The sequence below is a fragment of the Sinocyclocheilus rhinocerous genome, unplaced genomic scaffold (assembly GCF_001515625.1).
Source record: "Sinocyclocheilus rhinocerous isolate Xijiao unplaced genomic scaffold, SAMN03320098_v1.1 scaffold534, whole genome shotgun sequence".
Lineage (NCBI taxonomy): Eukaryota > Metazoa > Chordata > Actinopteri > Cypriniformes > Cyprinidae > Sinocyclocheilus > Sinocyclocheilus rhinocerous.
In genome coordinates, this window is record NW_015646352.1 from 1,583,659 (window position 1) to 1,601,729 (window position 18,071).

At 35.2% G+C, this 18,071-nt stretch overlaps 1 protein-coding gene across 2 annotated transcripts; it reads left to right on the top strand.

Moving 5' to 3' along the window:
- The first annotated feature begins 1,183 nt into the window (after positions 1 to 1,183).
- LOC107707426 (Wilms tumor protein homolog) lies at positions 1,184 to 17,787 on the top strand. Of its 2 annotated transcripts, none has more exons than XM_016511422.1 (9): positions 1,184 to 1,886; positions 4,395 to 4,517; positions 6,271 to 6,373; positions 9,722 to 9,808; positions 12,621 to 12,714; positions 14,283 to 14,430; positions 14,511 to 14,600; positions 15,757 to 15,849; positions 16,919 to 17,787. In XM_016511422.1, exons 1-9 carry the CDS (start codon positions 1,490 to 1,492, stop codon positions 17,038 to 17,040), a joined length of 1,257 nt encoding a protein of 418 aa, XP_016366908.1. In that variant the 5' UTR covers positions 1,184 to 1,489; the 3' UTR covers positions 17,041 to 17,787. The 2 variants fall into 2 exon arrangements, with proteins under 2 accessions (XP_016366908.1, XP_016366910.1); XM_016511424.1 differs by having other exon boundaries at positions 15,757 to 15,840.
- The last annotated feature ends 284 nt before the right edge of the window (positions 17,788 to 18,071 follow it).

The window sequence follows — 18,071 nt, forward strand, 5'->3', positions numbered from 1 at the left end:
TTCATAAATATTAGGTAATGGGAAACATTATGAATAATGGAGCTTAATAAATCAATCAAAGAATAATTAAAATAAAAAACAACTATGAAATATTAATAATTAAAAAAAACTACTGATTTAAAAATAAGAAATAACTAGGCCTATCTTCTGTACGGTTTATTTTCATTGCTGCATATTAAGCCTAAGTTCATTTTAAAATGAAGACACATTGCATAAAATTGTCATGAAACTGATTTTTATTTTGGGAGGAAAAAAAGGGCTGACACGGCCGATTGGGTATTTTTTAAACATATTAAATACCAATAATTGATTGGGCATTTATTATTATTATTATTATATTGTTATTGTATTATCCTCGTTTAAAAGTTTTAAAAAGAAGTTGCGGAGTCAGTGATGTATTTTACGTTTTTTCGGTCTGCCATAAATGAAAACACGTGACAAACAATAACACATCGTTTAATAATGAACAATTTCCGTTCTCTTAAATATTTTGTAACAAGTCTTACCTAAAGATTGTGTTACACTTAGACAATATATAATTTCGCCTTCATTGGCATTAATTTCTTACGGCCATAATGCTCTTAAACAGTTTAATAAAATGCCCTAAATTATAAAAGGTCAGCCGCATTTGTTTAATGCATATTATGCCGTCTGAGAGAGAGAGAGAGAGAGAGAGAGAGAGAGAGAGAGAGAGTAAGTTTGATGGATGTTAATGATAAAGCGCGAACTTGCGCGCGGTCATTACGACGCAAGGTCACGCGCCTCAAAATAACTAAATTAAAGACTATTTAACCGAAGCATAGGGTTAGAACAATTATTAAAACTAACAGCTTGTCCTTTCACAAACCAATTCAAATTTTAAATTCCAATTCAAAACGGAATTTCTATTTATTTCCCCCTCTTAAATAGCCACCTCACACAGTCCTTCAAATCTGCATACTGTACAGGGGAAGCCAAAATCTGAAGTGCATTTATTAACACTTTTACAGTGTCTGCTAAAACGTGTTTCAAAGCTCATAAAAAGCCAGTCTCTGAATCATTGTTATCCATCCACCCAACTCCCACAAACACACAGTTTATTGAGACTCCCAGCATGCTGTATGAGTATACAGGGAGGAGTATTGTACAGGGAGAAGTAAATGAATGAAGTGTTATGCTCATCTTTCCTCATCCGCACTAGCCGAGGCTCCTCCTCCTCCTCCCGACTCCTCAGAGTGGCTGTATGTGAGCTCCTGGGCCTCCAAAGAAAACAGACACGCAAGAAAGGAGGAACATCTCTTCTTTTCTCCTCACTCCATTCACAGAGCCTGCGAGAACTCGCCCCTGCTGGGACCTCCCAACCGAGGCCCCGTTTGCTTTCTCCCATTGTGACATGGACTATTCTGGTTGAAAACGAACCCATCTTGACTCAGCAATGACACCTTGACTTTGGATTTTCGCACCGAACTCAAACGTCTCTCAGCTGGGCCTGTTTTGTAAGTAGCCAAAAATGGGTTCTGATGTACGTGACCTCAACACTCTTCTCCCTCCCGTGCCTCCGCTGCCCGGGGGGAACGGTAACTGCGCCCTGCCCGTGAGCAGCACCCCACAGTGGGCTCCGATGCTGGACTTTCACACTGGCTCTCCCTACAGCTCGCTGGCCCAGCACTCCTTTATCAAGCAGGAGCCCAGCTGGGGTACGGCTGACCCCCATGAAGACCCTCACTGTGGGCTGAGCGCCTTCACCGTGCACTTCTCCGGACAGTTCACTGGCACTGGGGCCTGCAGGTACGGAGCCTTCGGGGCCCCTACACCCAGCCAGCCTTCACCCAGCCAACCCAGGATGTTCAGCAATGGTCCTTACCTCTCCAGCTGCATGGACAGCCAGCCCAGCTCCAGGAATCAGGGTGAGAAACTGCTTGAAATATCACTGTTATTCTGTTCTTGCTTCTTTGTGACATTGCTTTGAAATGTTTGAATAAGATAAGCCATCGTTTATCAATAAGTCTAAATTTTAATATATTTATTAAGGGCAAAAAGCATGACATTTTAATAGTACACTTTTAAAAATAAAGGTTCTTTATTGGAGCTTTCCATTCCACATAAGGTTCTTTATAGTGGAAAAAGATTATTAAAATATAATTCACAATTTCACATTAAGAAAAATTATCATTGTAAAAACTGTTTACTGAAAGGTTCTTTGTGCACCCAGAACGGTTCTTATATTGAATCGCTGCGAAAAACATCCTCTTGAAACATTTATTTTTAAGACTTTATGGGGCCTATAAATTGACAGCTTATTTTAATTTCAATTTTATTCCAGTCATTCTGTTTAATCAGCTTTTATGTTGCACTTTTTGAAAAAAATTAAATTTTTAAGATTTCTGCTCTTTATTTTTAGTTGTGATTTTGTATGTCATCCCTCTAAAAGTCATAACATGACTCAGCTATTGGCCTAAAAGTCACTGTTAACAAATTAGATGAAATGTCAAAGTAGGACAACAGTGTTCAGAAATATTGATTACACAAAGACTTTTTATTTTTTGTTTATTTTGAATTATTAATAATAAATGTTATTATAATTAATTAAATTAATTACACATTTATTCAATAATTATTTTTAATGAACTAAAATAAATTTGTATTTACAAATAAGACTTTCAGAAGGTTGTTATTATTTTAAACCCTCATTTGTGTCAGTTTATCATCTTCTAATATTTGAACTTTTTAATGTGAGTGTGAGTATTTTATTGGACAACTTTTGAAGAGTGTAAATTGTGTAGTTTGCTTATATGAACTTGTTTTAACAATAAGTAAATGAGTAAATGTATTCTGTGATTTATCCATCACCAGGGTCATCACCTCACACATATTTATCTGCCTTGAGTAATTATGTATCTCAGTGCTCCTGTATTTGGAAAAACAGTTCCCAGATATTTTACAGATATGCTGCAAACATCTCATCACACAGGCATTTAATGCATGTGACTCATTACTGTGTCACTGTGTAAGAGACTTCATGTTACTGGCTTGGGGTTTTCAACTTGTGGGATAATAAAGATTTTGCAGTCAGGCAAGAAAAATATTTTTTTCTTCCTCTTCATGATGACAAACTGCATCTTTTAAAACAAAGATGAATTTTTTTTTATTTTACATTACGATGACTAAATGCCTATTTGAATAATCATATTGTTGAAGACTGTATTTAAGTAATTAACAGATTTAAAAAAAAAAAAGACTAAATTTGAGAAGTACTGCAAACGCCTAATGATTTTGCACATTCTTCCAAAATATGTTTTGAAATTATATTTGACTGCAAGATACTATGAATAAGAACAGATAATAGAGACACACAACGAGAAAAGTAAAAGAAATGTTTTATTCTTTCTGACGATAAGTCGTTTGGACACCTGCATTATTGGTTAAATCAAATTCATATTTGATATTTTCTGTGCATTTTATGATTTTAGATACATGGATAATTTTTCTCCTTTTTATCAATAAACACCTTACAAAATTACTACATATTTTGCAGTCCTTCTAACAATTTAATCCAAGTTGTTAATCCACTCCAATACTTGCTATTTGGTATTCATATTTTTTTGTATAATTTTATTATTATTATTATTAATTAAAATGTTGTAACTTTTAGCCCTCCTCTGTCAATAGTAATAAAATAAGATAATCAATAATAATAAATAACATCATACATGAGATCTTGTCTTGTCCGAGTTAACCCAGACGTAGGAGAAATCTTTAAAACCACCATCACTCCCTAAGACATCTGATACTCATTTAGTTCTAAATTGCATTTTGGAAATCTAAAGTTACAATTAATTGTGGGTACTGCCACTCTTCGCAATATCAGGCCACACTTCCAGCCAGTGACCAGCTCTTCACTGACTCCCAGGTTCAAACTTTTGCTGCTGAGTCCTGGTAGGGTGGAAGAGAAATGGTCATCTTTAATGAGTTTTCCTCTGTCTGAGGTGAAAGTGGTTGGCTTGTAATTAATGAAGATGGTGGTGGGAGACCATGATTTACGATGTTACGTCTGACCTGGGGTTACACAGAGGCATGATTCACCCCCTAAACCTAGTGTCGGCTCTCGGCTACACCGTCCTGCCAGCGTTTGTTTTCCTCGCACAGCTTGTCCGCTCACCCCCGCTGGGAAACGGAGGGCTGATTAGGATCCAAGGAAGAATATTCCTATTATCTGGAGAGTAGCCGTGTGTTTAATAACAGTTTAATAAAAAAGTTTACTGAACAATTAGGCAATTCTAAAATTTCAAAAACATAAATGGTATAAATTCTATATTTAAAATATATATATATATAAAATATAAATATTTCTAACTTCATTTATATTTCCATCTCGAATACAATATTTCTGACTTCCTTTATATTATCTGTCCCAGGTTACGGCACAGTTTCTTTTGATGGAGCCACAAACTACGGACACACGCCTTCCCACCACACCTCGCAGTTTCCCAACCATTCCTTCAAGCACGAGGACCCCATCACGCAGCAAAGCAACATGGGTAAACAAACACACCATGCACTAAATTACATTTTATAATGTTTTTATAAATGCACATATTGGAAGAGATTCTAATCTGCAAACACTTTCTGCGTGTTTGAGATTTTGCCCTTGCTCTTTGAACTTACAGAGCGACAGTGGTGGACAGTAACGGAGTAGTTTTACTTCGTTACTGTACTTAAGTACATTTTTCAAGTATCTGTACGATCTCTGTAATGTCATTCAGGGGGCAAGTTGCACAAAACGCCCCATTGCTGAACAGTAAATCAGCCTAAACTTTTTCCCTCCCCATAGTCCTCTCTGCTCTGCTCTACGTACGTCATAATGTTAAACATCAGCAAACAGCTAATCGGTCGATTTGGTGTTCATTGTGCCGCAGCAAATTCTCCCTGAGGTCTCCGTGCTTGTGACCAGAAGACTCGGCAATGTGAGATGCCTTTCGGAATGTTTAGAACTACCATGGGACGCATTCACAATACGGGGGCCGGATGAGCCAAAGCAGCGGTTCCTCATTTGCACTTTGAAACGGAGAGCGAGAGGTCTGCGTGCTTTATGGCTTCAAAGAAAGTCAGCCTGTTGTTTTCATAACTGCTAAGTGTACTCGGCTGCGTCTCCATAACCCTCCCTCACTCTCGTATTCCCTTTCTAAGACGACTACGCCACACATGCTCGATCATGCGTTTTGCTGGAACAGCAAAGTTATGATACTCTGAGCATCTAGGCATGGATATTTTCCATCAGGGACTCAAGACAAACAGAGTGCACAAATGTTCATTCTCGTTAATTAAACTCTGCAGGGAATTATTAAAAACAAAATTTATTAAAACACAATCACACAATGTGGTTATCCAAGGAGTGAAAGAGGTGAAATATTAGAACATTTCTTGTTAAGGAAAAAAAAAAAAAAGTGTCTTTTTCTTTAAAACATTTTTTTCTTTATCTCTTGCATAAGTACTGTATCAAGTCGTGTTTATTTTAAAAGAATTAATTTATTTAAAACATATAAACTGATCCAAAGTTATGCAACAGTGAGAAGAAAAAAAAACACACACACAAAAAAAAAACACACAAAAGATAAGTATTAAAAATAAATATTTATCTTTTTATAATATTTTATCATTATTTTCTACAATATCTATAGAGTTTATATAGATACTAAAATCCAAAAAGATAGATATTAAATCCAAAAAGACATTAAATGAATACACAAAAGATAAACAAATATTTGGTGTATTTTTAAAGCATTTTGTTTTACAATATTTATATGATGTATATATTAATACACAGGTGAATTTAAAACCATGACAATAAGATGCACAAGATAAATATGAAAATAAATACTAATATTTATTTTGGAAATTTTTTACTTACAATTATTTTTTACAATATTTATATAATGTTAATGTCTATAATATAAAAATATTTGTTTAATAATAATAATTATAATATAATTAATTAGTAACTAATTAGTTATTAATAATAATAAAAAAGTGCAATATTTATTTTAGATTCTTTTTATATTCATATAAAATATATCAATATTGTTAATAATAATAATAATAATAATAATAATAATATTATAAACATAATATATGAACAATATATATAATAAATAAGTTTAATATCAATTCTAAATCAAATTTTTGGCCAATACAAAGATGTTGTAGATGCCTGGGTATAAGATCTTAGAATTCAAATCAATGCCAGAAATAAACGCTATCAAAGGCTTTTCATTTATATTTGTTGCATTTCAGGTGACCAGCAGTATCCTGTCCCTCCTCCAGTATACGGCTGCCACACTCCCTCTGACAGCTGTACAGGAAGTCAGGCTCTGCTCCTGAGGAACCCATACAACAGGTACGGCTCCAGTCCTATCCATCACAAATAACATCTCAAAGCCTTCTGAAACATGTTCCTTACATGTTTGACTCCTCACTTTCTCTCTACAAGACATGTAGATCATTGCCGCTTCAAATGTTTCCTAAATGCTTCCTTAACAGAAAAACAGATTTCATGAAATATAATACTTATCATAAAGGTATGAAGGAAATGAGATATGAAATGAGAAATGAGCAATATGAAAGAAAAGTCATGCACATGGCCACCAAATTCTTTAAAAAAAATAAATAAATAAAAAATTGTCCAGACAGGCTACAGACAGTACAACTGATAGTTGTCATGACACACAGGGTGCAGGAAGTTCAAATCCGGTTCTGTTCAGTAACCAGGCCTGTGCAACAATCAGAGACACGTCAAAATCTGTTATGGCGGCTCCAAAAAGTCACGTTGCCACTGAGCACGTAGAGGAAGTGGGGAAGTTAGGTAACAAGAGAAGGAAAAGGAGGCCTTGTTCGCACAGGATGTTCGAATAATGTTTCTGCGGGGACTTTTTTTTAAAGAACAAAAAATGCATTAAAAATATACACTACATTCAAACGTTTAGGGTCTGTAAGATTAAAAAAATTATTTTTAAAGAGTAGAGACTGCATTTATTTGATGAAAGATACAGTAAAAATACTGTAAAAAATTTTATATTGTGAAATATTATTACAAATTAAAAGAACTGTTTTTTATTTTAATATTTCAAAATGTAATATATTCCTGCGATGCAAAGCTGAATTTTCAGCATCATTACTCCAGTCTTCAGTGTCACATGATCCTTCAGAAATCATTATTATCAATGTTGAAAATGTTTTTTTCCCAGATTCTTTGATGAACAGAAAGCTCAAAAGAAGTCTTTTGTAACATTACAAATGTATTTACTGTCACTTTTGATCAATTTAATGCATCCTTGTTGAATAAAAGTATTCATCTCTTTCAAAAAATTAATAAATAAATAAATAAAATCTTACAGACCTCAAATTTTTGAACAGCAATGTAATCTCTAATGCCATATAGGGATGTAACGATTAACCGTGAGCCAGTTGAAAATCGATTCAAATACGTGACGATTCAAATAAAAAAAAAGTGAATCGAATCGAATCGTGAAATCAAAATCGTGAATCGAATCGAATCGTGAGTTGAGTGAATCGTTACATCCCTACCATTATATATATATAAAAAAATATTTCTGGGAAAAAAGGAGGATATTAAGCACTCAAAAAAATCCCAAATTTTATTTCATCAGTATAAAACACTAGTGTCAGGGGTTTAAAATGCAAATTGGTATCATTTCATTTGACAGCATATTGCCAATTAAAAGCTGGGTTCTGTCAAATGTGCTTAATAAAGGTCAAGTGCTGAACAGCATTGTGTACTACGCCAAGATAAACGGTTTAATCCACCTCCCGTTTGCACTTTCAGACCAGCTCTGAATTCTTGCTTAACTGTTCTCAGTGGAATTCCCTTCGCAACTTCGGCTAACAGTGCGAGTACTACAGTCCCAAAATGATCTCACATTCCTCGGATGCTTTCGCCATGTTGTTTTTCCAGCACAGAGGGAACATAAAGATTCAAAATAACAGAATTGGGATGATAAGAGGACTTTGACTCAGGTCGAACTGCATTTTCCAGTTCCCCGTTTCTCTGCGCTGTAATAAACAGTCTCCTATCGGGCCGCAGCGAGGCGGCTGTGAATCCTCAAATCAGAACGCTGTGCTGCTTTTCAAATCAAATGCCTGGTACCTACGGCCCTGTATTTACACAGGCCTCCAGTTAAAGCAGTTTTTAGGTAGCACAAGGTGGCTGGAATAAAAACATGTCCAGATTTTCAAAGTAAAATTAGGCTGTTGTTAATCTCAAAAGCAGACGTAGTGTACGAAAATGTCACAATCTACAGACTTCCTGCTTCCATCTGTGTCTGGTGCGTCAAAACTGAAAAACAAAGATCCAGACCATGTTCACAGAGCAAAGTTGAACGGGGGAGCTTCCCAGACCATATATTAGATCTTTGACCAAACTATTAGATCTTTTCCATGAATTCAAAGTTAATTTTATATAAGCACTGACATTAAATCTTCTGTTAAAACCAGTGTATTATTTGAGCTGCAAAGCTGTGTAAATCAATGTTTACCTTTTTTCTCGTTTTATGGTTTTAGGCATTACATTGTCATGACAATGAATCATAAAATTGGATATATCTTTACAAAGAAATGATTAGTATGCAATTTGTGCATAATGCATACTAAAATCATATTAAAACATTGTTTACTGTACATCTTGTGGCTGTACTCCTGAAACAATGAGTATTTTAACATCATGTATTTTAAAGGAATCTTACAGGTTCATTTTATGAAAGCACTGATATTAATTCTTCTGTTAAAACCTGTGCATTATTTGAGATGCAGAGCTTTATAAATAATATTTTTTACAGTCATTTTAAGGCGTTACATAGTTATGGCAATGAATTGTAAAATTGGATATAACTTTACACAGTAAAGATTAGCAAGCAATTTCTGCACACTAAAATCATGTTAATGCATATCGTTTAATGTTTACTGTAAGTCTTGTGACTATACATTTGAAACAGTGACTATTTTAACATTTATGAATCGGGTCCATTCGCTTTCATTGTAAGTGCCTCAATCTAACCCAGATTTTTTATTTTTTATTTTTTAAAGAAAAGGAAGTCAAAATGTATTTTTGTGCTAACCAGCATTATGCCACTAATACTGTTGATTGAGTTTAACTTGTGCAGGAATATACCTTTATGACAAATCATTCAAATGAAATTTATACTGTCCATCACAACTAAACTAAGTTATCATTATTGGAATAGTCCTGAAACATTTCTCAAAACAAACTCTCTTGATGCTGAAATACTGTTAAGTTTCTTCGGCAGTGAAGCAAGCACAGTACCAGGTACCAGTTCATACCGCCGTACACTGTGGCCTGTCTATGATGAAACACTATGATGTCAGAGTTGCTGTAGATAAATCCAAACTATGTGTTTGGGTGAGCACCTGGCAGGGTAACTAATGGTCCTACGGACAGGTTTTTAATAAAGTATGGCAGGTTTTTGGTCAGAGGGGTGACCTGATTAACTGATCACCCCGGTGGTGTGGGTAACCTCCTTTTTTTGTGCACATATGACACATTCATTCACTGTTACCCAGGATGCCTTTGTCAAAAAGGCTATTTTTCATTCACACATTCTTTACATCTGACAGTGGTTGCTGTTTTTTAAGATTACGAGTGCTTGTAGTACAGGAAAATACTGTATATGCATATGTTCTTAAATAGTATTTCTGTTGTTTTCAATCCTAGCAGCGATAATTTGTATCAAATGGCAGCGTCACAGTTGGAATGCATGGCGTGGAATCCCGTCAACTCTCTGGCGTCCACTATAAAGAGGTAGGTCGACGTGACCCGCTTCTGTCACGTAGGAAATTCTTCTGTGATTTGAAGAAGCACATATTTGTTTCAGCTAAGAGAGGAGAAGGACTTATAATATGCTTCATTTAAGCTGGTACTTAGACTAGGAACATAAAATGTGAATTTAAATTATTGTGAGGGTCTGATAATAAGTCTGAATTCAAGTTGGATTATGTGTGCAAACCACAATGGTTTGGGTTCCGTTTCTTTTATGGTGCATTGCCATGGATGTCAGAAAACCTAATTCATTTCAAATAGTACAATACTAGCCAGAAAAAAGAGAGAGAGAAAAAATACACTTTAGTTACAAGTTGGATGACAAAATAAAATGTATTTTTTATTTTAAATTTAAATGTTTCTTTAAGGCGAAATATGTCATTTTTGCGCCTCTAGCACCACCAAACAGAATTGCAAAAATACTGCCAGGTTTCTTTAACACTAATCCAAAATGTATGCTATTGGTTGGATGAAACCATAGGTGTTAAAATTAAGAAGCGGTTCTTTCTTGTTAAGAACCAGTTCTATTTTTTTTAAATAGCTTAACTGAGTGTCACGCACATTCTTCCTCCATTCTTGCGGAATACCATAATGTATTCCATAATGTATACCATAATGTGTTTCCTGCCTTATTCAACTGAATCAACAGACAGCTCGATTAATTTAAATCAGATTACAGTTACTCTTATAAACAGCTTCTTTTTAGTGAAACAAAAACCTCATCAGTGTAGTCCAATTCTGAACAATTGTCTCTTGTGAATGAGTCGGTTCTTTATAGTGAATTAATTACAGCACAACCAGTTTAGTCTGATTCCCGAACAAATGATTCTAATGAGTCGGTTCTTTTTTAGCGAATCAAAAAGATATAGCAGTGTTGTCTGATTCCCAAACAAATGACTCTTGTGAACTGGTTCTTTTTAGCGAATCAGTTTCACATGATCTTTTCTCCGCAACTTTCTTCTCATCTTTCTGTTTGTGCCAGAGAGTTGAGTGTGCACATGCAGAATTAGCCTCTGTTTTGTCTGGCTAGAGAATGATATCCTGCCATATATTTCTGCCAGTCGCACCTCAGCCTTGACCAGGCCGAGCGCCGGCCCGCCGGGAGGAAGGGAGCCTCGCAGGGGGGAGGTGGAAGTGCATCACTGCACAATGGGACAGTCTTTACTCCCCCTGGGACCCGAGCGAGAATCCGCAGTCACGTTCGGCCAGGTGGGGAGGAGGCTGTGACCTCTCCCCAGCCTCCCTGAAAGAGTCAGAGGAGCCCTGGGTGACCGAATGATTCATATGCTGATAAATGAGAGGGACGGGGCTGGTTTCAGTTGAGGAAAAATCAGACACGCTGATCGATCTCAAGGGGGCTGCCATGGAAGCGTTGCTGTGGCTCCTTAAGCCAAACTTAATCATTCCTATATACATCCAACTATCTATAGCTCTTCGCATACCTCCAGATCCCATGCGTGTCGCAAGCCCAAGGTGGTTCGGCTTGGGTGAATGAATGAACTGTGAGAAGATTTACTGCAGGATGCTGTTTTGGACTGTCTTTTCTGTCTGGCTGGTCTTGCATACAGACAAAGAGGACTTTACACCTCATGAACCTAAATTCGTGAAATTTTGTTTGAGCAAGGGAATGATCTGCACAGTAACGAAAAACAGTTTCCATAATGTGTGGTCTTTTCTCCAAAGCGGAGAAACATGGTGTAGAATTGTCCTGAGAAACGTGTATTTACAGCGTAATGTAAAAAGCCATACCGCTGAGGTTCAGGCAGAAGTTCAACAGTGAGCAAGACCATACATTCCCCATTCATCTCTCTGACTGGCCCTACCTCAAATGTTTAGGGCAAAAATATTGCTCTTTGAAACAGGGAGCAATTTGCCCCAATGTCAAGATGAGTTACAAAGACACGACTCTGTGTATTTTATGGCTAGCAATGCCTCATATGTCATCCAAACTTTGTGAAATAATGCATGGGGAGATTTAGGAAGGACTGTATCTGCCATTGTGCATAAACGAGAAAGTTATGAGTTAGAATTACATTTTGTGAACAGTTGCTTTATCGTGGAACAATTGTTGAGCAATTGTTAATTGTTGAACATTATTTAAAAAAAAGCTAATAATAATTTTGTTAATCAGTATTTTTGTCTTATTTTTTAGTAAAAAATCTGATACGACTTCCAAAATCTCTTATGCTCTTATGATGTCTCTTATGCTCACCAGGGCTGCATTTATTTGATGAAAAAATTGTAATATTTTGAAATATTATTACAATTTAATATGACTGTTGTCTATTTAATATATTTTAAAAATGTAATTTATTTTTGTGATGGCAAAGCTAAATTTTCAGCATCATTACTCCAGTCTTCAGTGTCACTTGATCCTTCAGAAATTATTCTAATATGATGATTTGCTGCTCAAGAAACATTTCTTATTCTTATCAATGTTGAAAATGGTTGTGATGCTTAATATTTTTGTGGAAACATGATACATTATTTTTCTGGATTCTCTGATGGAATAGAAATCTTTTGTAACATTATAAATGTATTTACTGTAAATTTTGATCATTTTAATGCATCCTTGCTGAAAAAAGTTTTTAAGCACTCAAAGCAATTTTTTTCTTGTTTTAAGCATAAAACTAAAAGAAATAAATAGAGAAAGAAATAAACAAATCACAAAATTTATGCTTATAGCTAGAAAAATAAAATGTATTTCCTGTTGTTGTTATTTTTTTTTTGAATAAGCCTTCTTTATTCCATCTGATCACATTAACAACATATTCCCCCATTTAATCACAAACAGCCACGCAGGAGGTTATGAGAGTGACCCCAGCATGGTCTACAGCTGCAGCACGCAGTACCGCATCCGCACCCACGGCGTCTTCAGAGGCCTTCAGGTCAGTATCTCTTGCTCATGGCCCATTCGAGTTCACTCTCAGGACACACTAAGATTCTTTGTGGTCTTGGGATGTGCTCACATCGGGCCAAAGTCAGGCCACGGCGTACAAAGACACACAGACACTGACACACACCTCATACACAACCCTTAATCAAAAGGTTGATTATACAACTTGCCAAAATGATGTATAATCCAAAAATAAATCTAAAACCTGAGATTTAGAAGTGTGATACAGTGCCTTAAATAACTAATAAAAAAAGAGACAAATGTAATTTAAAAAGAATGTGCTGAAGAAAACCATCTGACGCAATGAGAACGCTATGCGAGAGGAAGCAGGCCCCTGCCAGAATAGTTGAGAGATTTGAAAGGCATTTCAGGATGAAAAGCGAAGAGGAATCACTTAAAGTCCATTAGCCGTAAAGCTGCAGTTTCCAGTTGCCTGCTGCTTATGCATATAAATCATTAGCTCTTAATTAATGTCTGTCAGCGGCCTTAAAGCTGTAAAAGAAGAGATACTCCAGAGCTGCTCTTGCTCAGAATGGGATGCCTTTCTTCACTTCTCTGTTTATTCTTTCCCTCTTCATTATAATAGATAGATAGATAGATAGATAGATAGAAATATCCAATAGAAACGATAGATAGATAGATAGATAGATAGATAGAAATATCCAATAGAAACAATGTAAGATAGATAGATAGATAGATAGATAGATAGATAGATAGATCCAATAGAAACAATGATAGATAGATAGATAGAAATATCCAATAGAAACAATGATAGATCGATAGATCGATAGATAGATAGATAGATAGAAATATCCAATAGAAACAATGATAGATCGATAGATCGATAGATAGATAGATAGATAGAAATATCCAATAGAAACAATGATAGATCGATAGATAGATAGATCGATAGATAGATAGAAATATCCAATAGAAACAATGTAATATAGATAGATAGATAAATAGATAGATAGATAGATAGATAGATAGAAGCACGCCAGATGGACAGTCAGAGATAGCTAGAACAATAGATAGATTATATGTACGCAAATGCATAAAAACATTAGCTGAAATTTATCGTTGCAGACAGCTAATCTGAATTTAACTGTCACATACAAATCAAACTTAGCATGCTAGGCGCTGAGGTGTATTGCCTAGCCTGCTGTGTTATCATCCCCGTGGGGTCAATATATAAGTCTGGCACTACAGCCGTAGAACAGTTCCAGTAATTTACTTATCAATGACACTTAACACTCATTCATTACCATGCCAGCGTACGGAAACGCCATTATGCTAAGCGCTACTTAATTAAGAGCAGATGGGCTTTAGCAGTAGGCAAATGAGGGGAACGGGGGGGGGGGGAAGCAGGGTTCACAGTTAGAGCTCATATCAGTAGCATGGGGAAATCTGAATGATCATTTCATAGCTAATTCTGCAGTAATGAACCGATTAGACATGCTAATCATTAGCAGTTTTCCCCATGGACGCTGGGTTTGGATGTCTTGTTTGGTGCGCAGCATTTGTTGTAGCATGCATTAAATGTTTTTGACTTTCTCACAGGATGTGCGGAGAGTACCGGGCATTACGCCCGCCATTGTGCGTTCATCTGAAACCAACGAAAAAAGGCCGTTCATGTGCGCCTACCCGGGCTGCAACAAAAGATACTTTAAACTATCTCACTTACAGATGCACAGCCGTAAACACACAGGTAAGACAACCCACAAATAAATACCATTAGCACAAATGCTAAGGTTATCATTAACATGTTTGGTTGTATTAAACTCATAGGGGAGAAACCCTATCAGTGTGACTTCACAGACTGTGGTCGCAGGTTCTCCAGATCAGACCAGCTAAAAAGACACCAGAGAAGACATACAGGTTTGCACCTCTGTCTCCTATATTTTCTCTCTTCCCGTTTTCCTCTAGTGCTTTCCATATTAAACTATTTGGTGAGGGAGATTTCAAGATTTAAGCCCCCTTGTGAAAAAATTTGTGCTTAATTGTATTAAACATGCACTTATAGTGTACTTCAAATTTTATAATTTTTTTTTTCAAATTTTATATATTTTTAAAAAACTGTACTTGCAGAAAATATAATAGTGAAAAAAGATCAGTCTACATTCCTAGCACGCTTAAGTACACTTTTAAAAAGTGCTCACTTTGTAATACTAATAGTGTGCAATAACTAACTAAAAGTTTTACTTTAAAGTACATTTCAAATCTTTATTTTAATATTTTGTCATGCTGTAAAGAATACACTTACTTTGATGTGTTGACTAGCATGCTAAAGCACACGTAAAGTACTTGATTATAATTTGAACTGTTATTAATATATTTTAAATGTACTAAATTGTAACTTCATCTTTAGAAATATATTTAAGTACATGACATAGAAGTTTCAATAAAAAAAAATGACATAACCATAAATGCTTGTCAGTACATTCGGCAATAAACTTTAATCATATTTCAAAGACAATAGAAGATAATTATGACAATTATGAAATTACATATTAAGATGTACTTAAGTGGATTTAATATAAACTATAAAACATTTTCATTTAATTGTCAACAATATGCAGTTAAGCGTCCAAAAACATTACATTCATATTATTTTAAAGTATATTATTTTCAAAGTACTCATTTTAAAAGTAAAGTGTACTTTGTTTTTAAAGGGGCCCCAAAGACTTGATTCAGATTTCCCACAATCCCCAAACACTGCCATGCAAGTAGAATGATGCTGATGATGCTAATTCTTCATATCTTCAAGAAAAACTTCTACAGTTGTCGACTTAAAGTCGCCTAAATGTTTACATTTTCACTCTCTTTTATGATTTTTTTCAATCATTTAGCGCAAGTGTTTGCCGATGTATTGCTCACATAATATAAGAGCGCTTTTTCACTCGGACACATTTTGGCATGGCCTCCCTACTGTAGTCTGTACTCGTCCTCTCCTTGTGTGTGTATGTGTGTGTGTGTGTGTGTGTGTGTGTGCGCGTGTGTGTGACCACACTTGTGTGTTTCTGTGTGTGTGTAGGCGTTAAGCCATTCCAGTGCGAAACCTGTCAGAGAAAGTTCTCACGGTCAGACCACCTTAAGACCCACACCCGGACACATACAGGTAAAACAAGTGCGTAAACCTTTTCATTTTTTCATGATTTGCTCCTCTCTTTCCACTCTTTGATGGATAATTGAACTTTCTGAGGTCACTTTTCTTTAGCTTGATGTTTTCGGGTGTGTATTCGAAAGAGCACACTGAAAAATCAGTTGACTGCAGTGGTTCTCAACTACAGATAATTTTTTTTACTAATATTCACAATTTTCAACTTAATCTGTTACCATTCTTAAATATTGGGTCCATTTTCCTCTACTAGAGAAAAACACACAACTACAGTATTCATAGGTGAAGTTATGTTTGCTTAATTAATAAATGCTTAATTATTGTAATAATAATAACTCACGTTTTTAAATAGCTATTAAATGCATAATGTCGAAAACAAAGATGAAAAATGTGTGACAATTTAGATCATAAAACTTATTAATATAATCGATAAATAAAACAAAGAGATAAATACAAATAAATATAGTAGATCACAAAGCAAGCTTTGCATAAATAACAATAGTAATAATTATTAGTAGTGAAATATTCAGAGTGCATGTTTTTATTGTTTTAGTCAAATGATAGTAGATTAGAGAATTAAACAAGTTCTTACCATACAAAAGTAAATAAAAATGTCCTAAAAATAAGACTGAATATTATTAGTATCAATAACTGTGTATGCCTAATCATATGCAAAATTATTAACATAACTAATGGCTGTATTTAAAATATATATATTTCTAAATGTATTGAATTTTAATGAATTTCAATGCTTTTGCATACTTTCGGACAACCGTACATCTAATTGCAATAGCTTCTACCAAGTGACAGGAATTTCAGTCAATTTTTGATAAAGACTGATTGAATGCACAGCCTTAAATAAGTAAATAGTTTTAAAAATGTTATATGGTTACACAATTATATGGTTAATTCAATTTATTATTTGCATTTATCAATTTTCTGGGTTACGACCCAGCAGTTGAGAACCACTACTCTTAGGTGACCTCAGTATTATTTAATAATATTGATATTTCTTATTGATCTTCTAATTTTACCTTCGATTCCATCCTAATGTCTATATCCTCTTTATCTCTCTCAGGTGAGAAGCCCTTCAACTGCAGATGGCCAAACTGTCAGAAGAAGTTCGCCAGGTCTGATGAGCTTGTCAGGCACCACAACATGCACCAGAGAAATCTGACGAAGCTGCAGCTGGCCATCTGAGCCACGTCCCATTGGCAGGGGGTTGTGGTGCGACCCCATCCCAAAGTATTAACTGCAGCTTGTTTAAGGAAAAGCAATAGTCTGTTTTCCTTTATAATAGTTCAGGTTGTGGATATGGGAGACTGGCAAGACAAGGCTATCTTTATCTGCATGTGCAGCGCCCTCTAGAGGCAGCTCCCAACAGGCCCCAAATACACCATTACAGTGGCTTCAATATAAAAGTATGGTTCCAGTGAGGAAACCTTATGTCTTTAATAAGATTTTGAGATTTGGGATGTGAAATATTATGTACCTAACAGTTAATGATGTAGTTTTTAAGACTAATTTATTATGTTTGTTGTAAATTAAAAAGTAAGTTTTTTTCTCCTTGTAAAACTCATCTAAACTATCCATCCTTGGCCTGTTTTATCTGGAATTGTGAAACTCTCTCCACCGAAGTGCTCGTCCATGCTGTTTGTAAAAATCCACTCTCTTTGACCAGTTAATTTAAGAGTAGGTCACACTGGTTATGTGGCTGAGCGGTTGTGGTCAAGTTGTAAATATTAGTTTCAATCCTCAGCCAACACCAAAAAATACAAATCTAACAGGCAAAATTCTGTTCATGGGAAATGTGACTCTTATAAGTAATGGAAAGAAATGTGAAACGTATTTGGATGGAAATGTTTTTTTTTTTTTTTAAATGAGCTTTATTTGTATGATTGTCATATATATCTGTTATTGACTTTTTTTTAAATTTTTTTATTAAACTCTCTGCATTAACTTGATGAAATGTGAAGCTCGGAATTAAATTTTAAAGGTTCAATTTATTTATTTTTTTAAAATGGAGAAAAATTTTACAGTTGTCACTTGATATTTATTGTCTCATTTAGTGTGATTTTTAATTATGGACTGTATTCAAGGTTTATGCGGGTCTTAAAACGGTCTTTAAAAGTCTTAATTCACCTTTCCACGAATTAAGGTCTAAAAAGGTCTTAAATCGGAGCAGAAATTCTTAAATTCATAAAGTCATTGCGTTAAATATTGAATGCACT